This window comes from Monodon monoceros, unplaced genomic scaffold (genome assembly GCF_005190385.1).
Source record: "Monodon monoceros isolate NGI ecotype Baffin Bay Population unplaced genomic scaffold, NGI_Narwhal_1 Super_Scaffold_17, whole genome shotgun sequence".
Classification (NCBI taxonomy): domain Eukaryota; kingdom Metazoa; phylum Chordata; class Mammalia; order Artiodactyla; family Monodontidae; genus Monodon; species Monodon monoceros.
The window spans coordinates 2,816,427-2,840,898 of record NW_021703773.1 but is presented as its reverse complement, the minus strand read 5'-3'; the positions used below and the strand labels follow the sequence as shown (position 1 = coordinate 2,840,898).

The window sequence follows — 24,472 nt, the reverse complement described above, 5'->3', positions numbered from 1 at the left end:
GAGGTTAAGTCACTCGCCCAGTGACACAGAGAGTGGTGGCACCAGTGTTCGAGCCCAGCTCTAAATGAATCCAGTCCCCTCTGCCATGCTCAGGCAAAGACTCGGGCTGGCTGGTATCTGGGCTCAAATCCTGGGGGTGGCTGAGAAGGAGGAGGGATTGCCAGCAGTGAGATTTCAGTCCCCATTCTTTTCTTTGATTGTTGCCATTGGGATATGGCCATTCGGAACCTGCTAAGACACTGTCATCCCTAGCTTCAGCCCCGCCCTTCTCGGGACACATCAGGTCTTTCCTACACTGGAAGCCACAAGCGGGAGGGCTGTGGATGGGGCAGAATCTTGCCTGCCTTGGGAGCCTCCTGGGCTGCTGGCAGGGCAGGACTCGGTCGCTCTCAGGAGCCTAGGGCTGAGCGTCTTTCTCTTTATTCATCCCACAGGAGAAAAGTTTCTCCTGTGGTCAGAGGGAAGTTGCCAGAAGCATGAATATTCTTAAAGCTGTGTAGTTTTCTTTAACTCAGCATATACAAGAAGGCCCTTTGTGACCAGGAATGGAGAAGGAGAAGGGGGGTGCTATGGCTTATGATTTCTTTATGATGGATGAAGTGAAATAGTCCTGAGTTCCTCCCAGCTACACACACACACACACACACACACACACACACACACAACACACGAGTGTGCACGCATCCACAGAGGGCAAAATTTATCCAAATTACCCTCGGGCATCTGGGCCATTCACCTGTGGCTCTTCCCCTCCTTCAAACTGGGAATCTGGTCCCTAGATGAGGCCTGAGCAGTACCTCTTCCTCGCTTGGCCCCATACTTGGGAGCAGGGTTGAGGTAGGGGGACTCCAGGAAGGCTGGAGGCCTTGACTCAGAGGTTCCAGTGGCAGGTGTCCCAGAACTTGGACATTGGAGGAAGTTTTGTTTAGCTCAGCAAATGTTTCCTCGGCAGAAAAAATTTTCCCTCCACTTGATATAATACTGACCCCAGACAATGTGAATCAGACATGCAAGAATTATAGCTATAATAGAGTGTTAGGATTGTAATACACTTACGAAGAAGGCAAACGAGCCCAGTTTTCTTGTCCCTGGCTTCTCCCCACGCCTGCCTCATGACTTTGCACCTGCATTATGTTGAAAGCCTCCTCTGGCCAGCAGGCCCCAGACTCTCCTCAAAGTGCTCAGGAAATCCTGGGCCCCGTCTGGCTCACAGAGTTTTTCGTCTCTGTGGCTGTACCCGGAGGGTCCTTGGGTCCTCCCAGGTGGCCATCCGGCCTGCTGCAGCTCAGGACCCCCGTGTCAGCTTGTGGCCAGGAGCACACAGGGCAGGTGCGTCCTTGTTTCCTTCCCACCTTACGTGGAGAGAGACCGAGTGTGGGTCTCATTGTGGAATGAGGATCACAGCTCAAAAGCATCCTATATCTTCTTGTTATGGCCCTCCATCCTCCGGGTCCAGTAGGGTTATTATGAAGCCTTGGTGCCGCTGTTTCCAAGAGGCCCCGAGCTGGGGTCTCCCTCCCACCCTCCTTCCCGCTCCAGGCCGACTGCACCAGCCCAGTTCTCCCACCCTTTGGGGCCCAAGGGACCACAGAAGGACTTGCTGGGACAGCAAAGGGGGCAGGCTGCTCACAGCTTGGAGGCCTTGCTGGAGCTGGCATAGATGGTTACAGTTGGAAGGTCCTGAAAGCACATCTCATCCCAGCCTCTGGTTTTACAGGAGAGGCCTGTAAAAGGCGCTGCCCCTTGCGGTAGACGTGAGGGCCTGGGCGTCAGCTCAGGTGGCCTCATCCCACTTCTGGAACTTGGTGTAGGTACCTTCTGGGCCTGTGTTTTCTCATCCATGCAAGAGGGACAAGCCCTCCTCCCGGGTTTCCGGTGGGGTCACGTGACATAGTCGGGCCTTCCACGTGGGAAGAGTTAGTAGGTGTTCGGTCGTTGTCATTGCTGCTCTTCTCTGCCCCGGGATCTTTTCCTTACGGCGCCGAATTCCCCACAGATAATTTCCCCCGTGAGGCCATGAGCTCCTACAGGTCAAGGGCCCTGCTGAGCCCCTCTTGGGCTTCTGTACTATGGCACTGCCTGGCGCACATCACCGAGACTTACCCACGCCTGCGGGCTTCCTGATTCCCAGAGCCCTGTCCCCTGGGGGCAGAGACGCTGCCCTCCAGAGGGGCCCCCCGGCAGCTGGCTCGCCTGGGACCCCACAGACAGTTTTTCGGAAACACATGAGCCCTGGGGAGGTTTCTGGGACTTTTATTTTTACCCTTTATTTGTTAAAAGCCAGTGAAGATGGGCGACTGCTTGGTGCCTTTTGTGCTGCATTCCTCTAGGGCCTCACCCGCCCCGCCTGCTGCAGCCCCCGTCCTTCCCACCTGCTGGGCAGCGCCCTCCGCAGCACCAGCTCCAAGGCCAGGTTGCAGGGTGCTCCCGGGAAGGGAGGGTCGTGGGTTCCATGCGAGCCCCTCCCGCCAGGTCCTCTCCTCTCCTGCAGGGGTACCCCACTGGAGGAACAGGGGGTTCTGAGGTCCCTTCCTGCCCCGAGTCCCTCCCCGGCGGGATGCTCCCTTCTCTCTGGGGGTCCTGTCCTTGCACTGGCAGGCACCGAGGGGAGCCCAGGTGGGAGGCTCTGGGGTGCAGCATGGATGCCGGCGTTTCTCACCTTCTCTCTGCCTCTTACCCCAGTGGGCGCTTCTACTCTCTTCCCGTCCTGGGTTGGGGGATCCCCTCTGAGGGCAGAGTGGAGAAGGGATCACAAGAGGATAGCTCCTCCCAAGGGCACGATCCTTGAGTTGGGTGTCAGGGGTATTCCTTCTTTGCTGGGACCCATTTCCCTTCCCTGGGGTGGGTTTCCTCCCGCCTGGATTAGGTTTTGGGCTCTGGCCCCTCAAGTGGGATACTTCCTGTGCCAGGGTCCGAGGAGGGTCCCTGGACATGCCAGCTCTTCTTCTGCAGTCAGCCCACAGGGAGACGCTTGCCGGAGCCAACAGTTTCTCTGGGGGAAGGCTCCCCCGCCCCCACAACTGCCACGGTGGCGTGTCTGGGACCCCACAGCCAGTGTCCTGGCTGCAGAGCCTGATCGCTTTTCATCTACCTGTGTACTTAGAATCTGCAGAGCTGGCAGGGCCAGGCCTGGGCCCACAGAGGTGCAAGACGGCGGAAGGTGTGCCCGGTCTCAGGACAAGTTCACGTCTCCCTCTTTGCCCCCTCCTCCCTTAGGAGACTGGCCTCCTCCCCCCCCTTCTTCCCCTCCATCTCCTGCTTCTCCCCCTCCATCCTCCCTCCTCCCCACTCCTCCCCCGCAGCCCCCGTTAGACTTTTGGGAACCGCGGGGACGCGGAGGCCGGCGGGGTCAGCCGTGCGCACCCAGGCTGAGCACGGAGAAGGCGGCGCGGTGCTTGCGGAGCAGCAGCCGGATCTTCTCATCGTCTGAGTCGGGGTCCAGCGGCTTGTTGTACTCGTCGTCATCATTCTCCGAGGCCGCGCGGTCCCCTCCCGAGGCCCGGGGCGTGGAGGACGAGGGTTCCAGGGCACTCTTCTTCCGCCACTTGGTCCTCCGGTTCTGGAACCACACCTGGGAGGAGAAGGGCCCTGAGGATCACGCTGGCACGCAGCGTGCACAGGGCCCCTTTGGGGAGGGCGGCTCCACTCGGTGGCAAGTATCCCCCTAGCCTCATCTTTTTTTGTGTGTGTGTGCGGTACGCGGGCCTCTCACTGCTGTGGCCTCTCCCGTTGCGGAGCACAGGCTCCGGACGCGCAGGCTCAGCGGCCATGGCTCACGGGTCCAGCCGCCCCGCGGCATGTGGGATCTTCCCGGACCGGGGCACGAACCCGTGTCCCCTGCATTGGCAGGCGGACTCTCAACCACTGCGCCACCAGGGAAGCCCCCCCCCCCCCCCCCCCCGCCTCATCTTGATCGTAAAATAAATGGTTCAGCAATGGACTAGGCTGTCATAGTCACACTAGTTTTTTTTTCTGAGGGGGGCAATAAAATAAAAACAAATGTGAGTGCAGCAGCCCTTTCATCTTAGCTCTAACCCTCCCTGCGGTGTATCTGCCTCTCCTTTGCCATCTGAGTACTTGGGTGGAAGGAGCTGACGTGCTTTTAACCTCACAGACCTCCACTGAGCTTCATGAATCATTGCCCCCCAGCTATAAAAATAACACATGCTCATTACTGGACACAGAAGCGTGCAGAAAGGACCCAAAGAAGCGGAGTGGTACGGAAAGGGCTTCCTCTTAGACTCGGCGCTTCCTCTCCTTGGGAGTTAACATTGGCTGGAGGGAGCTGCCTGGGGGGGTGGCCGGCTGGAGATGCAGCGCCCTGAGGGAGCCCAGGCCGGGGTCCCCGGCTGCCCCTGTGCTTCCTTCTCCCCTCAAGCCCGTCGCCTTGTCACAGTGCCGGGCAGTTACAGCATAGCCCAGAGCTTGCTTCTTTTGGTGCCTCCCGCCAGAGCCCCTCAGGGAACAGTGAGCCTCAGAGTTGCCAGGGGTCCCCCCGGGAGCCTGAGGGGACAGAAGCTGCCTTACCCACCGAGCTCAGGCCCGAGGTGTGCAGTATGAGAGGCAGCCTTGCTCCGAGCTGAGCAAAGAGGCTCAGACTTCATGGGCAGGCGTGGGGGTGAGTTACCTTCACTTTCGAGTTTGGTGAACCAAGGTGGGCTCGTTTGCCTGGCTAACGGAACAAGCCTGAAGCCAGCTCTGATCCGGCCCAGAGGCTGCCATCAGCTCTTGAAACTTCTAGCCTCGACCGTGCGGAGGAGGGGAAGGCATGAGGTTAGAGCCGTCTAATCCAGGGTACTCACTTACCAGCCGGTGACCTGGGGCAAGAGGCTCGGCTGAGATTGTCTCTTCACCTGTAAGATGGGTAATAAGGCCCACCGCCAGGTTGCTGTGAGGTTTAAATGGGCTGCTACACATAAGGCTCTCAGAACAGGGCTCAGGAGATGACAGCCATTTGGCGTTAGGGTCATTATTACCGTCTCCAGGGTTAGGTGGGCAGGCGGTGCTCAAACACCAGGACAGCCTCCCACTGAGCTGCGGTTGCCAGGAGAGTGGGGCTCCTCGCTGCCAGGCAGACACCTTCTTGTCCCTCACACACTCACCTTGACCTGCGACTCGGTCATCCCCAGCGAGTATGCCAGCCGCGCCCTCTCGGGACCCGCCAAGTACTTGGTCTGCTCGAAGGTCTTCTCCAGGGCAAAGATCTGGTGCCCTGTGAAGGTGGGCCGGGTGTGCTTTTTCTTGTGAGTGCTGTCGCTCAGGGGGTCCGGGGCTGGTGGGAGGAAGGAAGTGTGCGGTTCGCGGGGTTGGGGGTGTCAGCCCTGCCCCGCCTCTCCCACGGGGTAAGCGCCCGTACGGAGAAGCTGCTGAGGTTGCAGGGGCACGGTGGCACCTCTCACCCAAGCAGCATACCTCCGCCATGTCTGGGTGGGCGGGGACCCCGAGGGCGCCTGCCCCAGGCTTCAGCTGATCAGGGCCAGAGGATGCTTGGAACTGGGTCTCCTTGTGCAACGCCCTCACTACGCAGTGGCGCACCCACACCCCGAGGGGCGGTAGGAGTCTCCTCTGGGTCTCAGGGATGTTCTTTCAGGTCACCGAGAAACGGATTTAGCACCTTCTGCCCACCGCCAGGGCCCCAGGGGCCTGGGAGTTCCCCCACTTCCTTGCTCTTGAGATCCCATTTTCCAGGTTTTTGGGAAACTAGAACCCTAAGCTCCAAGTTACTGCTCTCCCCTGCCACCAGGCCTGGGAGTCATGTGGCTTCAACCCCATGGAGAGTCTGGACGCGGAGCCTCAAGAACTGACCCCTGCCCGGCCAGGGCAGCCTCTCGGGAGCTCGGCGGGGGGGGGGGGGGGGTTGCGGATAGGGACCAGGGGAAGCAGAATGCCCACGTGCAGGGCCTTGTGCAGTGCAGCCTACCCTCACACCCCATGTCCTCACTTTGCAGGTGAGGAAGCCAAGGCACAGAAAGGAGATGAGGCCTCCTGAGAGGCTGTCACCCTCAGTCCCCCCGCCTTGTGTTAATCCAGCCACTGACTCAGATACTTCCCTGTGTGTATACGTGCATTCAGGGTTGAAGAGCAGGGGTGTGGAAACGGGGTGCGTGTGGGTAGGGGGACATGGAAGTGAGAGACAGGGACAGCTCAAGACCTAAAGCACCCACAAACCAGGTTATAGAATAGCTTCCAAGAGGTGAGGTCTCGGCCCCCTGTGGGACTCGCCATGTTTCAGGCTGACGAGGGGTGTGAGGGTCCCGAGCAGCATAGTGGGCGGAAGGCAGGTGTGCTTCGGGCTTTCCTGGGCCGCCCCAAGCCCCTGTGCCAGTGGAGGAGCCCCCAGGTGGGACGGAAGTGGAGGCCCCCTCTGCCCCTGCCTGATCCGGGCCCAGGGGTGGTTCCTGCAGCCACTGTCACTCCCCCTGCCTCCCGGGTGACACTCCCCTGCCTGTGCACGACCTGCCACCTCCTCCAGGTCTGACTGGCATCCTGGGGGCCCCGGACCAACTCTCTGAAAACCATGGTTTGGGGATGGGTGGGTGAGGTCCCCCGACAGCGGGGGCCCACTGGGGCTGGGCTCAGCGGCTGTTTGCGGAGGCTGGGTGGTACGGGCGCTGTTGTTGACATAAACCCCGAGGAGGGAAGCAGGCCCCCTTGATGGCAGCGGGACCGAGATGGGTTCAGGGTACATCCCGTGTCCCTGAGTGCTGCTGGCGCACGCGCGGGGGGCTCTGGGAAGGTGATGCAGTGGCAGATTCTCGCTGGGGACGGCATTTGCCTGCTTGGACGAAGTGGTGACACGGGCTCTGGGCGGGAGACGGAAGGTGAGCAGGACCGTACACAGGGTGGGGGTGAGCCGTGTGGTCTCCTGGGACCCCGGCTTCCCCAGGAGGGCAGCTGGTGAGGAGTGAGGGCGGGGGTCAAGACGCCCATCCGAGCGAAGCCGGGGTGGGAGGGGGAGGGGAGGAGCCTGTGCTGCGCCAGGTGGAGGGCCGGACCCTGGGGTCTGCCCCAGGCTGTCGGATGGCGGCCGGGGACCCCTGTGAGCATCCGTTCCCATCCCCCGTTCCCCCCCCCCCCGTACTCACTGTTGCCGCACGGCTGCCCACCTCGCCAGTCCTGGCCCGTGTCCGCCCAGCAGTTCCGGGTCCGGGTGGGGTACTCGTTCCCCGCCTTGGAGAAATTCCCCACCTGGGGACCGTAGTAGACCCCCTGGGAGCCGAGCCCACCGAAGCCGGCCACGTGGGTGTAGCCGGAGAGGAGGCTGCTGTTCGGCGCGGCCACGGGCCTGCTGAGGATGTCCGTGATCCCGTGCGGGGTCCCGGCGGGCAGCTGGGGGCCCAGCCCCTGGGCGCTGAGCTTGTAGAAGGAGTTCTGCACAGAGTACTGGCACACAGGGGCCTTCACCTCCGAGAACTGAGCCAGCGGCGCGTTGTTCAGCAGGAACGGGCCCTGCAGGTTGGACTCCATGGCCCCGCCAAAGGGCCAAGGGGAGGTGGGAAGCCCAAATCCAGACCCCTAGAGCCCCCGAGCTCCGGCTCAGAATCCCATGGCAGCTCCGGAGGGTCAAAGCTGCCGGAGCCCCAGGCTGCCCTCCCACCCAGGCATCCAGCCCAGCCCTTGCCCGGGGCCGCGACCACGTCAGCCGCGGGAAGTCAGGTGCTCCCAGGGCAGGTGCGAGCCCTCTGTCCCTGCCCGGCCTGCGGAGAGGTGGCTCCCCCCGCCTCAGCTCAGGCCCCTTCTCTGCCTCAGAGTCTAGGGATCCTCCATGAGAAGTTTGAAGTTCAGAGAAGCAACATTTCCCTGATAAAGATGGGGCCCATTAGAATACAGACCCTAGACTGGCTGAGCTGCTCGAGCCGCGTCGCCATTGGTGGAAACCCTCACGGGCCTCACATTGGCTTTTCCTAGACAAATTGCACTTTGAAAGATTGACTGTAAAATCAGCCAGCGTGTGTGTGTGTGTGTGTGTGTGTGTGTGTGTGTGTGTGTGTGTGTGCGCGTCAGAGAGAGAGAGAAGGAGAGAGAGAGAAAGAGAAAGAGAGAGATGGGGGGGGTGTGGGGAGACAGAGGGGGAGAAAGAAAAGAGAAAGTGCTCTGGAACCTATGTTCATTCTCAGAGGGTCCACCAGCTCCTGGTCCCCCAAGTGAGCATCTAGGAAAAAGCGCTCCGGGGGGCCCCCCCTGCAGGCTCAGGGGATGCTGTTCTGAGGTGTCCAGGCCCCTTTCTGTGCACATGCCCAAGCCTCTGGGGGAGTGTGCAGTCTGGACACGATGCTTCGCTTCCCTCCTCCGTGCTGGGCCGGGTAAGTGGGGAGGCTGGACTTTGGGGCCTGAGAGCCTGGGGGTGGGAACCTGCCCGGCAGCCTGGGGCAGGGGGTGGGAGTGGGGCATCTCTGGGAGTGCTGGCTGTGGGTGCTTCCTGGCTCTGCCTCTGCCTCTGGGCAGCCTTCCCTGATCCCTCTGTCCTCCCTTTCTCCTCCTCTGAGGACTCATTTGTGCCTCTGTCATGTTCTGCCTGGCTGGGCACCTGGGATGGAAACCTCTGAGGGCTGAGATGGCCGCTGATTCAGTGGCGGCACCCGTGCCGGGCTCTAGGTTGGTGCTCAGTAAATATTTGATGGATGAGAGACTAGGTTGAATCGCCGAGCACCCATATGACTTTCTTTTCCTAATGAATTTTTACAACATACAAGGCTCTACTGGGGTCTCCTGTTTTAGCAACAGGGAAAATGCAGTAAATAACTTGGGTCATTTCTGCATGGAACAGCATCCTTTCCTGCAGTTTTTTTAAAAATGGCAACCAGCATGTCGCTGGTCTGGACATGCAAAATGACAGGAAAAACAGTGGCTGCCTGACAGATGGACTTCTGTCCCTCCTCTGCCTGGCAGTCCCAAAGCCGCTTCTGACCAGCCCATGGTCACCCTCTGGCAGGTGGAGACAAGCCTGCTCCCGGGTTTCCTGCAGGAGGCCAACGGCCCAGGCTGAGGGGAGGCTCCCCTCTCACAGAGAGCCGGCTCTCCCCATGCTGCTGTTATCTGCTCGGGCCGGAATTGGCCATGACCCTGTAGCGTAGATGACGTAGGTTAACACAAGAAAGACCCCACCAAGGCTGTGGACCTTGTTTTTCTGGAAGTTTGGATTAAAAACGAGAAAATTTCTTATCGGTCTAAATTGGCTGCACTCCGAAGCTGCCCATCACAACCATTTGGGAAACAGCTCCAGTTCCCAGTGTTGCTGCAGGAATCACCTAGGCAGTTGTGATCCTGAACCTGTGCTTTACAAAACCCTCTGGGCGAGGCCAGTGCACAGCCATGGCTGGTCCCTTGGCCTGGATGTCTTTTCTGATGCTGAGAGAGAAGCTTCACAATCAGAGTGAGGGCGGGGAGTGCTCCTAGGACCCTGTGACTGTGATTTGGCCACCCCCCGACCCCCCACCAATGATGGGAACTTGTGAGGAGGAAAACCTGCAGTAAATAATTTATTCTTATTTATCGCCAAGCTTGACAAAGGCATTTGTGTTCAGGACTCCCAGGATGAAAATCTGAAGAGACTTTTGCAATCACTTAATCCCTTCCCCCATTTGACAGATGAGGAAACTGAGGCCAGCTTGGTGACCAGCCTTGCATGAAGTGTTAGGAGCTAGTTAGGAACAGGGCGATTTTCTTGGAAGTTCTTGAACTCTGAATGGCATTGCCTGCAGGGGCCAGATGCCTTCACAGGGAGCACTGTGGGGGAGAGTCCCCCTTAGTGTATGCCCACTGTGGGCTCAGCCACGTACCCTGGTGCTTGTGGCGCGCCCCCCTCCCAACATCTTGGACTTGCCCCATCACATGGTCCTCAGGTGGGACAGAAATCTGCTCTACCATCTGCGGGGTGGGGAGTGCCTCTCCTAGACTGGGTGGTCCTGATTAAGAGGCTGTCCAGGTTTCCAGAGAAGGTGGACGCCTCCCTGCAGACTGATCACCCCCAGACTCCCCCAGTGCCCCCTCTCCACACTCCCCAAAGATGCGCCGGGAAGGAGAGATGGAGGCCTGTGCCATGAGTCGAGTTCTTTATTAATTTTGACATTTGTTCAGCTGGTGTAGGGAGAATGGTCTATACATCAGAGTGGAGTGAGGTGTGCGGTGGGAAGTCCCTCCCAAGAACAGAGCGTGTGGGAGTCAAGAAAAGAATCATTTTCATAACAATTTAAAAAATCAAGGTGATTCCAAAACTTCTAAATAGCGTCTAAGGGGCAGACTGCAGCATTCTCTAGGCATTGTGTGGCGACCCCAAACCTCTCCCCTACAGCTCCTACTAGCAGCGAACGCAGCATGCCGCCGAGGCCCGCGGGCCGGCGGGCGAAGCAGCCAAGCCAGACAGAGCGACGAGCCAAAGCGCAACCGGGGCCGGGGCCGCGGCTCTACAGGAGCTACTGGGTCGGCGGCGGCAGATCGCGGCGGGAGGCGGCCCTGCGCCGGTCTTCCTCGGCCTTCACTGAGTCCGGCCGGCCGCGGCGGGGCGGAGGGACCGGCCGGCGGGGATGCTCTGCGCGCGGCCCCCGCGGGGGTTGGGTCTGGAGCTCGCGGGCCGACGCGCGCGCTCAAGCTCCCACTCCACGCCTGCCCCTCGGGGAGCCCGGCCAGCCCCGCCCGGACCCACCAGAACACTTGTGCGCCGGGGCCAGCCGGGGCCTCGGGGGTTGGGGGGCTCTGACATCGAGGGAGCTTCTGTGCTACTTGGAAGGTTCGGATGTGTTCTGAGGACATCTCGGCAGAGAGGCAGGGAGGAAGGTGACCGGACATCCACACACAGTGGCCCTCGGGCGGGCGAGAAGAGCCTGCAGTCTCTCTCCTGGCCCGGAGGGTGCCGCGCGGGGCAGGCGCGTTGTGCTGATTCGGGCCTCCCTCTGCCGGGGGCTCTGGTGTAACTTAAGGCTCTTCCCCGATGGCACCGAGGCGAGCAACAGCCAGCCGCCGTCTCCGTCCTGCCCTGACGGGGCCCTGGCCCAGGAAGGTCTCCTTCCAGGCTGGGGCCTCCTGGTGGTCAGCCGTTTCTCCCCCTGCGCTGCCTCTCCAGGGGGTTCAGGGTGGGGTGTTGGCCAGATGGGGGCACTGAGGCTGCCCAGCCCAGGCCCCGCATCCCGCGGCTGCCTGGACTTACAGCACCAAGTTCGCTCTGGGACACCTCTGGGCGGCGGCTGACCTGAGAACGGGCAGGTGCATTCCCTAGGCATCCTCCCTTCCTTCCTCTTTCACTGAGAGACAGGCTGCACTCCTCCCGCAGCCTGGAGAAGTCCTCAGGAGCTGAGCTGTTAGTGCTTTGTACGTACTGCTAAAGTGTTCCTATTGGTTTGCATAGTATTTATTGTTTTTCATATACACAAGGCTGATTACTGTACAGTTGACACTTTGAACACGGACTATGATATAAGTGCTTGAAGATATAGAAAACCTCTTCTCTGTTGAACATGCTGGTGCGATCCCGGGACAGCCGCCGGCCTTCCCCCAGCTGAGGGTGAAGACCCTTTCGGATGGGCACTGGCTCCCTTGGAGCCCTACAGCTAAGCCTGGGGGTCCTCGCCTCAGAGTCTTAAGTCCCTAACACGAGGAACCCCGAATGCACTCTGAAGGTAATGATTTTCCATTGCAAGATGATTAATACTGAAACTGGCAGAGAGAGAGAGAGAGAGAGAGAGAGAGAGAGAGAGAGAGAGAGGGAGAGCGACAACATAAAAAATTTCCAGTTTATCCCCAGGAGAGTCTATACAACTTCGGATGTCACAGTAAAATCTGTGTGTATACTGAGCAGAGGGGAGAGGGGTGTGTGTGTGTGTGTGTGTGTGTGTGTATGCGTGTGTGTGTCCTGATGCCATGTAGAGCGTTCTGGAAGGTTCGGTCCACGGGGCAGCGGCAGGGCTGGTCACACGTGGAGCGTGGAGGTGTGGGGAAGGCTGGTGGAGGAGGGTAAGGGATTAAGGTGTGGAACTGAGTTCATGTCTAGTTTTCTTTTTTTTTTTTCCTTTCCAGGAAGCTCACATGGATTTCTTACAGATGAGGTTGAAAAAAAAGTACCCTGTAACAAGTCGAAATTGAAATGATTTAAAAAATTATCTCATCCCAGCCACAAAAGAGCCCTTGTTTGCTGTTGCGTTCCATGCTCTCCTGCACTTGTTTTACGTCCCCCTCTCTCTCTCCCCCCCTCTTGCTGCTTCCGTTCAGACTCCAGAAAGAGATCCACCGTCGCCAGAGGCAGGATAGAGGACTGTAGGTCATGCGTCTACAGTCGGTCGTTCATGCGAACAGGTGACTAAAGGACGTCCCTTACAGAGGTCATGCCGTAAGCCTCCAGGGACGTGTGCGCGGCTTCCAGGGCCTCGGTCCAGCTCTCGGGTGCGTGGCAGAGTGTGTGGAGTTCAAGGGTTGGGTGTCGAGGTGTGATCCTGAGGGACACACAGAGAGGAGTCACTTAGAATTTAGAGGCGCAACTCCCAGCCAAAACCCACGATGCACAGTTTTGTGCTGGCGGCTCAGGCAGGGGTGAGTCAGGAAAAGCAGCCTCCCTAAGCCAGGCAGGAGCTGAAAGGGACTGAGCTTGGCCCGGACCTTCCCGAAACACCAGCCATCCTTATCACACTGCCCGACGCAGAGGCTGCCACTAGCTCCGTGCCCATTGATGAGCTCCCCGGGAGACCCTCCTGTGGGGTACTCTGTGCCCGTGCAGTCACCTGGGGAGACGACCCCGTGTACCCAGCACTTAGGAGAGGGGCCATGTGCTGGAGCCCAGCAAGGGCCAGGCTAGGCGGTGGCAGCACCCTGGCTTGTTCGGTTTGGTTCAGCCAACATGCATTGATGTCTCCTGTGTGCCAGCCTGGGGACCCGGGGATGGAGCAGACATGGCCTCGGGAACTCACGGCCTCAAGGGACCTTAGCGCCTCTTCAGCTCTGGTCCACAGCCCTTACTGTCGGGGCCTCGGGCTCCTCTCCCCGTGCCCTTTGGATGCACAACCTCTATTGGGGCAAAGAGATCTTTGAAAACCAGATGGCTTCTCCCCAGGGGACTACGTATGTTAGGCTGGAAGACAGCAACTTTGCCAGAGTGAAGTTCAACTCTGCAGCCTGGGAATCACAGCGACACGGGGCTCCTGCCACCCCGTGGGGCCTGCTCTTCCAGCCTGGGGGAGATGGGGGGACAACCCCATCTCCAAGCCCAGCCACCCAGGGTTCTGTCTGCAGGGACTTAACATTAAGAGGAGCTGACAATCTCCTGGGTGGGGTGGGAAGTCACTTGAGGCACAGCTGTGTCCCCGGACAGGGAGCTCGTCGTGGGTGTTACAAGTGCCAGGGCTGGGGAGGAGGCTGGAGGTGATCAAGGGGAACTCAACCCTGAGTGGTTCCCCAGGGATGGAGGGTGGGGCTAAGCTCCTCCCCAGAGCAAAAGGCCAGGCCTTCTACTGCCAGTGGCTTGAGCGAGCGGTTGCCCGGGAGGGGACTGTCCCATCACTGCCAGCCAAGCCCCTCCTCCAAGTCCAAAGCCCGCACGCCCGCCTTTGTCCTCGGCTCCCCCGTCAAGGACACCATCCAGTCTCTACTCGGCTGAGGTTCTGCCCACCACCCTTCAGACCTCTCCTCCACAAGGCCTTCCTGAAGACTTCAGCCTCCCCTTCTCTGTCCTCTCCTGCTGCTGCCTTGCGTGCAGAGTAACCTCAGAGTGCAGTTAAGAGTATGAACTCTGAAGCCGCTCTGCCGGCGTTCATATCCTGTCTCTGCCAAGTTCCTGCTGTGTGGCCTCGGTCAAGTTACTTACACTCTCTGGGCCTCAGTTTCCTCTGCCGTGAGACGAGGGCAGGAGCAGGACGTACCTCGTTTGACTGTTGTGATGCTGGAGCGCTAACGACCTAGGAAGTGCTCAGGATACTGAGCGGTACTGGATGCCGCTGTGCTTGGGCTCCAGAAATGCCCTGTCCTGTCTGTCCTCTCTCTTGTCTGCTTACTTCCCTGGCTAGAGTATAAACACTCTGAGGGCAAGAGCAAAGCCCTTACCCTTCCTACCAGTCCCACAGCGCCTACCCCAGCGCTAAGCACGCCACATAGGAGATGTTATGAAAGCTTGAGCCTGGGGAAGACAGGCTACCATCTCCCTCCCACTCTTCTGCCCGGACACAGAGCAGAGGAGAAAGTTCAAGGCTGAGAGATCATTCTAGCGTAACCGTTCTTCCCATCTCTGGGTGAGCTGAGGCTCCAGGAGGAGCAGGGACGGGCCCGGCGGGAGCAACCGGGCAGCAGCAGGGGTGGGAATACAGTGCGTCTCTATTAGTCTCTAATAGAGCCGCAATCTCCAGCTGCGTCCAGTACCCTGCCACCGCCCTGGGTGCCCCCGGACACGGTCTCACCCTATAAACGCTTAGAAAATAGCCTCCTGCCACTTCTAGTGGCTGTGCCGGTTGGGCTTTTTTCCTCTTGTCATCTCTCTGTGCTGTGCCACCTGCCCCCTCCCCCACCAGCGTCTGCGGCTCTCGCCTCTCTCCTCTCTCCTGCAGCCCCAGACTCTGATACACCTGCCGGGGCTGGCGAGTGAGGGTGGACTGTCACTTAAAAGAGCAAAGTAAAACACGACCCCTGGCCTCCTTGCCCCTCCTGTTGAGATCACTAATAGACGAATTTTCAAATTTACTAGCATACTCTATTTAGTCAGAGCCAACACAGGTCTTGCAACCACAGTGCCTAAATGGAAAGTGTCTCTTAAAAAGGGAAACAAAACAACAACAACAGCCGTCTCATGGGTGGTGCCACCCAGCGCCCGGCCAGGTGCCTCTAGCCCAAGGACACAGGCTGCCTGCTCCCTGCTGTCCTCTGGCAGCGCTGACACCCTGGTTCTTGGACCCATGTACTTGGGCACAGAGCAAAACCCACCAGCTGCTACTGTCTGCTGCACCCCGTCAGGCTTGACTCCGCAGCTGTTTTCTAACTGCTTAAGTGCAACCGGAAAGCACCCCTCACGCGCACGCCGGGCCTCCTGCAAAACCCTTCCCGAGGTTGGGCGTGATAGCAGGGGAATCAGAACAGGCGCCTAGGATTGGGGTGTTCGGCCCTTTGGGGGCGTTCCACGGCTTTGAACACTGTCACCATCACTCATCTCCGCTCACCCTTTAGGTGTAAATTCTACAACTGTGCCACGGCACCTCTGGGAGGTTTGGGAAGGAAAACCGGAATTGGTCCTAGTAACCCACTCTTCAGTCGGCATCAAAATCACTCGAGCTTCCGGCCAAATCCTGAGTTCCAGAACTGTCATGCAGTAGGTGTGGGTCAGGGGCCAGGGGTCTGCATCCTAACCAGACTCTCGGGTGACTGTGACGCGGATGGCACTTTGAGAATTGGTGGATTAGGACTTGACAATTCAGAAAGCCCTCTCACGAAGAGAAACCCATCATCGATCGCCGTACGAAGGGAATATCGGCGTTACTGCCATTTCACAGCTGGGGCGCCTGAGGCTTGGGAGAGGTCAGCTGACCCGCCCCGGGTCACGCTACAAGGAAGACCTGCAACTGGTTGAGCGCCAGAACACACCGTTCTCCTTACCCCTCTCAGCCATCCTCACAGTTACCCAGGTTATTTTTAAGCCTTTTTACACCAGTGTGACACACAGAGGGACTAATTTCATCCTCCCTCGAGGAGAGGGAAGCTTAGGGAGTGAAACAACATGTAAGGTAACCTGGGAACTGGAGGAGCCAGGCCTGGACCCTGGGCCCCAACCCACTTTCACTCTCTCTGAAACAGTCAATTCCCCTTGTTCGCAGGAGGCATGTTCTCTCAAGTCGCCAGGAGCCCTGAATTAGCCAATACTGGGACCACTGCTCCCGAGGAAAGTAAGTGCAGGGTTCCTGCCAGCCTCTGGTCACAACGGTTTTGTCAACCAATGAACACACAACCTTGTGTGTCTCTCTTTAAAGACAACGTATTTCATGTACAACTGGCCCTTGAACGGTGTGGGTTTGAATTGCACGGGTCCCCTTATACATTGTTTTTTTCCAATAAATGCAGTACCTGCATTTTCAGTTTACAGATCTTTACATGAACTAAGTGTGGGGACAAGTTTGTATTGGATTACAGATCACAACACATAGAAATAAAAGAACTAGAGTTTGAGCCCAGGATTCTATCCAAGCTGCTTCAGCTTCCCGCCCTGGGGGTGAGTCATTCATCAATTCCTTTACTTTTGAGGCAGAGAGAGCAGTGCTGGGATTTTCAACTGCCTGGGGGTTAGCGCCCCTAACCCCCGAGTTGTTCAAGGGTCAACTGTATACTGTTGCTTTATTAACACTGAACTCACGTCCGACAGAGCTATAACTCGTGCCTGAACGAAGCTCCTCTAAACACGACCTCCCACGCACGGCCCATCACGGCCCTGCCGCTCTTAGGAACACTAGACAGCAGGGCCATTTCAAACAGCAAAATCACCAACAAACAGCATAAAAATGCAAAAAAAAAAACCCGCGACACTGAATAGACCGCAAAAAGGGCAATTGTTCAGAGTGTGAACTGAAACGGGGACAGAGAGAAGGCCTCCTTGTTTGACCTCAGCTGGGAACAGGCACGCAGGGCATTCAGTGCTTCACCACTGTGCGCGCGTCCCTGAAAGGCCACGGGAGGGAGGTGCTGGGAGTGCTGCGTTTGGGGTTGCAATAAACTGTAGCTAGTAGGCGAATTTGCAAGTTTGCAGTCATTTGGAATCCATCAATGCTGGGGGCCGTGCATGCTTGCGAGTGGCAGGCAGTGCGTCTGGAGGACCAGAGAGCCCTCGGCGGTCTTTGTCTTGTTCAGAGGGTAGAGCACGGCAGGCTGTCCCCTGGGCTGTCCCTCCCGAACGCTGGCTTCCGCACCACGGTCCCCACTGCACGCTCCCCTGGCCTCTTCTTGGCAGAGGCCCCGGCCCTGTGCTACAGCCTGGCTGCTCTGCTCCGCGTCCCCTAACACCCACGCCCGGTGGTCTGGAGCCACATCCCCTGGGGTGGGGGTTCAGCCACTTTGCAGATCACCTACAGAAACATTTTTTGAAAAATGTCTGGGTTCCTCCCTTCCCCTCGCCTGGCTTCTGGGCTGCCTCTCTCCTGTTCAGGAACATCAGCAAAACCTGAGCCAAACAGAAGCTGGAATTTAAAGCTTCAGTCTCTGCCCTAAGGAAAATAAGGCCCAAGAGTGTACTTTCCCTTCCACTCTCTGGTTTTTCGAATTACTTGCACCTTTGGACTATTTCCAGGACTGATCACAGCTGATGTCCTAAACCAGCAGCCCGGCGGACCCCTGGCAGTGCGGGGGTTAACACTGTGACCTCCTTAAGCTGCTGAGAAGTCAGGTCTAATTTTATCCTATAACTGGATAGGCCAGACCTTTTTCTTTTGCCCAAGTGCTGAGGGAAGCCCGGAGTCAGCACTTCTGGGGGCTCGGGAGGCGGTGGCCCTGCTTTTTGCCGAATGCGGAAGGGGAGGCTGCTGGCCACGGGCCCAGAGCCAGGCCCTGGGGGTGTAGGTGACAATAACCCGGTGCGAGCGGGAGCTGGGGCCACGTGCTTCCTGCTTCCAGCCGACTCCCACCCCGACGCGCCCGGTACTGAGCTGGCCCGAGCTGGGCACGGCGAAGGGCCTCGGGGCAGCTCAGTACAGGACCCCTCAGGGAGGACGGAGGTCCGAGCTGGCCCCGAAGCCCCCAGCGCTGCTCAGCCCGCTGAAGAGCCTTCACCGCGTCTTCTCGGCCTCCCTCCCTCCCTCACTGCACATCACGCCCCTGCCCCCCAGCCATCAGTGCTCCCACAGCCTCCTGTTAACTTTGCCTCTTCCTAGAAAGCAAGGGCGCGCATGCTTCAGGAAATACCAAGGAGGATGGGAGCCTTGGGTTCAAGGTTCAAGGCACAGCTGGGGTCCAGGCCTCTCCCTGTCCAGCTCTTCCTGGCCACGTGCACTGAAACAGCACAGCCTAGCAGACCCCACTGCACCCTCCAGGGCCCCGCCCCTCCTCCTCCAGGCCCCCTTGCTGGGCTTCCAGGATAACGTTCCTACTGAGATGTACCGAGTGCTTCGCACCCACGGAAGCACTTTTTCAAGTCTGTATTTTTGCGCTTGCCGAGGAACAGGTCAGCACGTGCTGCTGTTTCCTCTCGGAGGCAGTGGAGCGCAGAGGCACCGTTAGCAGGTGGGAGTCTGTGCTTGGAGCCCACAGCGGCGCCTGGTCCTCCTGCGTCATGCTGGGCAGCGGGGAGGGGCTGGGAGGGGAGGGAGTTCCAGGAGGAGGAGGGTAGGGGTGCGCAAGTCCGCAGCCTCTCGGCGGGGCGTCGCGGGGGACCAGGCCATGCAGAGAAGATGGAGAACGACGGCATTACCTCCAAAGAGGCCATTCCACTGGGAGGGGCTCGAGATCACTGTTTCCCCCTTTTGAGGCTGGCCCGCTTCACTATCTGAGCCCCCTTCCTGCCCTCTATCAGGTCCGGCTGCAGGCTACTGTACCCTCTCAGCTCCACCTGGAGACAGCATTGCAGACACAAGGCAGGACAGATCACACACAGAGATGGCAAGAGAACACAGGCGCCCTACGGAGGTGGGGGGAACAGTGCCACCAGGGGCAGGAGGCTCAAGGGGGAGCAGAGAGGTGAGAGGTGAGCCCCAAGGGGGCTGGCGCAGAGGGCAGCAGGAGTCATGGGCCGGCCCCTCAGAAGAGCGAGGGCCTGGGGGGCTGCAGCTCGGGCAGTACCTTGGCGTGAGTCATAAAGTAATCAACATCGGCCTCCATCTCACTAGGGTCCTCCAGGGGCCCCCCAGAAATCACCTCCTCGGGCTCCGGGGTGCCATCGGCTCCGGATGGATCGACGTGGAGAACGACTTTGCGAGTGATCTGCAGAAGAGAGGGAGGGCAGAAGGGGCTGGGGAAGCCGGCCAGACAGCTTGAAAAGAGCAGGTCCCGGAGTGAGCTGGGGGTTAGAAGCAGCCTTTGTCCCCAGGTGCCCTTCCCTGAGCGGTCAAGATCGTGGACGGCCTCTCACCCCCCATCGGGTGGGGAATTCGCACTGGGCAGCCTCAGAGGGGCTGGAATTTGCGGGGGGTTCTTACTGAGGCTCATGGATGATCGGGGTCTCACCACCGCCCCCCCTGACTTCTATCTCTAGCCCAGGGCGGTCCATCCTGCCTCCTGGTGTGCTGGAAGTTTACGCCCTCCGTCTTCCCCTTAGGACTGGGAGCCCCCCGAAGGGCAGGGCGTTCCTGTCCCTGGGATCCACCTGTTCCCTATTCACGCATCCAGATATTCCAACGACAGTCTGCTCTGCACCTACCGTGTGCAAGCAGTGGGAGGTGAGAACACACACAAGCATGAAGCTCCCCGTGCAGGAGGGAAGGCGGGGTCCTGCTCTGACCTAGCATGAGCCCCGGAGCAACACAGGTCTGCCTCCTGCCCACACCTAGCACCGTGCCCAGCACCTGTTAGGCAGAATCACGTCTCCTGGTGTACACCTACTGCCAACCCCATGCATTCCCGCGTCCTTTGATCTCAGGAGCTCACAGGGGCCCCCGTACTGCGGTCACCCAGCTGTTTTCAGGGCCAGGCACCACAGGACTAGGTTTGGGGTGTTCCACGGGGCCTGGTCATTCTGGAACCCAGTCGGAGGAGCTGAATTCAGGCTGAATCAGGCAAAGTGGCTGTAAGGAATGTCACGTCCGGACTGTGGCAGGTGCTTACCCCTCTGCTAGGGCAGCAGCAAGAAGCGGGGGTGAGTCCACCGCCTCTGTAAGCTTCTAGCCCGCCTGCCTCTGCCCAGCTCAGAGGGACTCTGCACCCACCTTCTTGGTGACGACGTTGCCCTGCTCATCCGTGAAATGCTCCTCTGTCACCTGCTCCCCTGGAATATTCTGAAGCTCATTCCCCTGGAATTAGAGAAAGGGAGAAAACTCGAGATTGATAAGTGGGAATTTGGGAATAAGGACAGAGGATGAAGAAATAAAGTAGCGCCAGCAGTAGCCACAGTCCCACAAGTCCCCATCCTGGCAGGAAACTGCAACTCGGCTGCCAAAGCAGGCTCTGCATGAGGGGCACCCCGGGGGGTCCTGGGCCCGAGGACAGGAGGGAGCCCTGGGCTCCCAGGAGCGCTGCCACGGCAGCGGGGGTGGGCAAAACAGGGGCGATTATGCGGGATTTACGGAGACGGAGGGAGGCCCCCGATTTCTACTCCAACGGCACTTGACAGGAAAGAACCCCCTGCCCCAGACGCCTTTGCCCAGAGGGTGACTTGCTGCCTCACTGGGCTGGCTGGGGACAGAAGCAGGAGGGGGCCGGCTTCCTAAGTCCCAGAGCCGAGCTTCCTCTGCCGTGTTGGGGAGTCGGGGGTGGGCCGGGCAGGGAGTGCTGCCCAGCTCCGGCCCCGCACGTTCCACCCGAGGCCCGCCCGGCCTCTTCCAGCAGGCGTCCTCACCAGCGTCCCGCACATCCCGGCGCTGCCCCCGCCTGGGTTACCTTCAGGAGGACCCGGCGCCGGACCACCCTGGTGGAGATGGTCTCCTCGTCGTCGCTCAGGCCCTCGCTCTCCCCCAGCTCCTTGTCCAACTCCTGGTGGATGTGCTTCAGCACAAAGCACAGGGAGCCCCGGACAATGTGCATCACGTTCTGGCAGCTGACCAGAAAGAAGCCCAGCAGCACCAGGGTGACCAGCAGCTGGGTGATGAAGGTCCACATCGTCACCTCCTCACCAGTCTGGCCCTCCAGGGCCTGCGCAGCCAGGGGGCCACCAGGCGGGGGGCCAGCCTCTCATTCTCCTCTGGGACTCTGGAGGCCCCCTGGGACACCCTCCATTTTCTCCCCGCGAGGGAGGCTGCAGGGCCCCTAGTGGAACTGCCGCCAGAGTGCCCTCCTGCCGAGAGCCCAGCTCTGCCCTCGGCCCGGGTGACGTCAGGCTCTAGTAATTTTAGCTCCCAAGCCAGCTGCCGGGCCGTCCGGCAGGGCTAGAAGGAAGCAGGCAGGTGTGCATGTCCTGGGCGCTGGAGGCGCGTGTTAAAGTCACCGTGTGCGACACCAGCCCTGAGAGCCGGTGGCCCTGTGACAGCTAGAGGCAGCTCTGCCCAGGAAAACTGTCCCATTCGGACTTGGGAAAATAAGATGTCTCCAGAACGTGGCTACTTGTGTGTGTCCCTGGGCTGCTACTGCCATGATCAGAATGATGTCACCCTGCTCGCTCATGGGATGGGGCCGGCTAACACCCTGGAGGGTGCAGGGTTTGTTTCAAAAATAGCCCCTGGTGAGTGATTTGCTCAGGCCCAGCTCTGGGAGTGCAGGCGTCCAGGGAGGGGCCTGGGAGCCCGTGCAACTCCATCAGCCCCTCCGGCCTCGGTCCCTGCTTACACGGCACAGCAACCCCAAATGCAAGCGTGTCACTGGTGTGTCTATTTAAGGCCTGTCCTTAAAGGCTCTTCCCAGGCTGGGCTGTCAACACCAGGGCAGGAACCATGCACATTAAACTCAGCTTTGCAGAGCTGACTCCCTAATGCAGCCCAGCAGCTGCGGCTGAAAGGAATTCCCCTCTTGGGATCAGGCCGTTCCTCTCTGGCCTGCAGCCGGCGTGGCAGAAAGAACCAGGAACTGGACCTGGCACACTGACCCTGCGGCTTCCCGCTGAGGGGCTCAGGGAAGCGGGGCGCCTTCTCTGGGCCTCGGTTTCCCCAGCGGTCAAACAGGGGCGGGTTCAGGAGCTCTCCTCCCGTTCTGAGAGTGCCGGGGGGTCGCACGGTTTGTGAGCCCACCGCTAGGGGTGGTGACAGCAAACACCCCTCGCAGCCCGCTGCCCAGGAGGGGCTCTGTGTGCGTTTCACACACTAACGGTTACGCCTGCAGCACACCCCATCGCGTCTCTGATTTTCCCACCTCACACAAAGGAAACGGAGGCACAGAGAGGTTGATAACTTGCTACGTGAAAGAGTAAGGAAATGAGGGTCAGATTTCCAGCTCCGACCCCGGCACAATCCTGCCTCATCTCCACAAGAGAGCACCTGGGACACAGAAGCCACATGTGCAAGGGGGCACGAGAGCCCTGGGTCTGAGCCCAGCCTAGGAGCTCAAGGTCAGATGCTGCCCACCGGGGCCGCAGAGAGGGACTGGCTGCCTTGCAGGTTCAGGCCCCCAGTTATACCCCACTCCCCGACCCCGTGTTTTTTGAGACTCACTGGAAATACTAGCAAACAGGTGCTCTGCAAGCCGTCACCTTAAACAGGGCTCATTATCATCCCCTGGAGCCCTGGCGGGTGACTAGGAAACAGCTCACCTACCCTCCCATCCGCCCTAGACAGGGAGGCGCTGGCTCACTGGGACTGGGGGTCAGGAGGTCCCAGACTCTCCTGGGCCTGACGTCGGCCTCCTGGGCCTCAGTTTCCCCATCTGTAAATGAGGCAGTTGGGCCAAATGACCTAGAGGGTTTCTCTCGCGGGCCCCTGGGGTGGTCCTGCTTCCTCTCCAGGCCTCCCCTCACCAAAGCCAACCGCAGAGACGCTCCTTCCCCAGGACTCCGGGCGGGGGGCAGGGGCACAGACCCGGAGTGGGGCCATCTGTGCTATGGGACAAGCGCTCACTACCGGGAGAGGCAGCAGAGGCTCCCGTGGAACAGCCCCTCGGCCAAGAACGCACGGGGTGGCCTGGGGTTAAAAAATGGGTGCAGCCGCCCAGCCGTCGGTAGTGCGGACTCGGCAGGGACGCCTTCTAAATACCACCCTGTTTAATTCCTGGCTGCACTTGGCAGCCAGCAGCCCAGGTCATCGTGGAGCCCGCCTGGTCCTGGGGTCCTCAGAGGTGCCTTCGAGGCTCGGGCTTGGACAGGAGCGAGGGGAGGGGAGGGGAGGGGAGGGCAGTGGAGGGGAGGGAGGGTGAGGAACCGATGCTGACCGAAGAGAAGAAGCCAGGGAGGGCGGAGCACATTGTTACGTACGCGTTAAAGCCACACGTGCACAGAGCAGCGACGCGAACTTTATAAAAACGCACGAATTAAAAATACACGTTCGTAAGATGTCTGGGATTAACGTCAAGATAACGTGGGAGGACCCCTCGGGGGTGGGGGTGGGGCGATGAAACCAGGGGGCCGCCAGCAGGCAGTGGCAGCGCCTGGGCACTGGGTGCGCGCAAAGGTGACAGACTGTTCTGTCTGGTTTGGTATCTATTTGCAATCTTTCATAATAAAACTGTTTCCAAAACCACATTAAAATGATGTCTATGGGAATAGGGAGTAAAGATAAAAGCAAATAAATAAAATAAATAAGTAGGGAGGCCAGGAGGGCAGAGGGTGCAGGCAGCTGGAGCCTGTGCTGGGATCGCGCCCTCGGTCCCAGCCTGTTCCACCCAGGGAGCCCACCCGCACGGGCAAGGAGTCCCCAGTGAACCCTGGCGACAATCCTTTCTCTACCTCGTTTACACAAGGGAACCCGGGGCGGGACAGTGGCTGGTCCTCGTCCCTACAGACACGGTGGGACCCGAGTTAGCCTGGCCTCCAGGTCTCTGGTGCTAAGCCCTTCTTCCTAAACCACGACGGAAAAAGAAAGCAAACAAAACTACGGCTTTGGGGCTTCCCTGGTGGTGCAGTGGTTGAGAGTCCGCCTGCCGATGCAGGGGATGCGGGTTCATGCCCCGGTCCGGGAAGATCCCACATGCCGCGGAGCGGCTGGTCCCGTGAGCCATGGCCGCTGAGCCTGCGCGTCCGGAGCCTGTGCTCCGCAACGGGAGAGGCCACAACAGTGAGAGGCCCGCGTACCGCAGAAAAAAAACCGAAAAACAAAAAACTACGGCTTTGGCAACGGCCCTGCAAAGCCAACCTCTGACCCTGGGCATCTGGAGGGCAGTGGAGGGGAGTTGCCTGGAAGTCTCATCAAGGTGAGCCTCTCCCCTCCCTCTCAGGGATCAAGGAGGCAGACACGTGGAAAGAGAAAAAGATAAGCCACTGCCACAATTTTTAAAGCCGGAAAACACGCCCGGCTAGGGGCCTGAGCAAGTGAGCAGCTGCCCCAGGCCTGGCCCTCTGGCTGGAGAATCAGTGGCGGCTCCCCGCGGGCTCTCACCTTTACGTGGTGGGAGAAGGTGCTGACAGCCTCCTGCATCCACTCGCTGGGGCCCTGTGGTCTCCGGTCCCTGCCGGCCTCGGGCTGCTCCGTGTGTGCGCGCTCTGGTGCAGAGCCCAGGACCTCTTCGTGCTCCCAAGACCTGATGACGGTTCTCTGGAACGAGTGTGGGCCTTGCAGGGCCTCCTCCCCCCAGGAGCCTTGTGTGGCCTCTTGCAGATAGGAGACGATGGAGCCTTCCGCATCCCAGTCCTGCAGTCTGGGGCCCAGGAAGAGACCGGGGACACCAGTCACCCCCAGTCTCCGCTCTCAGAGACCCTCCCACTCCAGAGCCCTGGCCCATCCAGGACGGATCCTGTACTGCCCACTGGAGGTCGGGAGAACATGAGCTATCGCAAAGCGACTGCCCTGTCCAGAGAGGCCCA

The 24,472-nt window shown here is 59.5% G+C and overlaps 2 protein-coding genes across 5 annotated transcripts in view; both read right to left on the bottom strand.

The window, feature by feature from the left end:
• Nucleotides 1-3,349: 3,349 nt before the first annotated feature.
• Nucleotides 3,350-7,467, bottom strand: NKX6-3 (NK6 homeobox 3). The gene is made up of 3 exons (XM_029226732.1): nt 7,086-7,467; nt 5,103-5,272; nt 3,350-3,571 (listed from the first exon to the last, which is right to left on the bottom strand). The coding sequence occupies exons 1-3, from the start codon at nt 7,465-7,467 to the stop codon at nt 3,350-3,352; spliced, it is 774 nt and encodes a 257-aa protein (XP_029082565.1).
• Nucleotides 7,468-10,049: 2,582 nt separating this feature from the next.
• Nucleotides 10,050-24,472, bottom strand: part of ANK1 (ankyrin 1) — a 96,850-nt gene continuing 82,427 nt past the window's right edge. Inside the window, exons 1-5 of one of the 4 annotated variants that reach the window (XM_029226365.1) lie at nt 20,473-20,878; nt 19,803-19,886; nt 18,796-18,861; nt 18,353-18,490; nt 11,995-12,422 (exon numbers count right to left, since the gene is read on the bottom strand). In XM_029226365.1, coding sequence (XP_029082198.1) covers nt 18,389-18,490; nt 18,796-18,861; nt 19,803-19,886; nt 20,473-20,691 — 471 coding nt within the window. In that variant the 5' untranslated portion in view covers nt 20,692-20,878 and the 3' untranslated portion in view covers nt 11,995-12,422; nt 18,353-18,388. Of the gene's footprint in view, nt 12,423-18,352; nt 18,491-18,720; nt 18,862-19,802; nt 19,887-20,472; nt 20,879-24,047; nt 24,307-24,472 lie in introns of those variants that run through there. The other 3 variants (XM_029226367.1, XM_029226363.1, XM_029226366.1) reach the window with 3 other exon arrangements.

Bases quoted from the DNA above. Each gene is read 5' to 3' on its own strand.
- NKX6-3 (XM_029226732.1), bottom strand. From the start codon at position 7,467: ATGGAGTCCAACCTGCAGGGCCCGTTCCTGCTGAACAACGCGCCGCTG. The intron at 5,273-7,085 runs GTGAGTACGGGG...TCCTCCCACCAG, and splicing joins TGGGCAGCCGTGCGGCAACA to CCCCGGACCCCCTGAGCGAC. The intron at 3,572-5,102 runs GTGAGTGTGTGA...TTCTCCTCCCAG, and splicing joins TGACCGAGTCGCAGGTCAAG to GTGTGGTTCCAGAACCGGAG.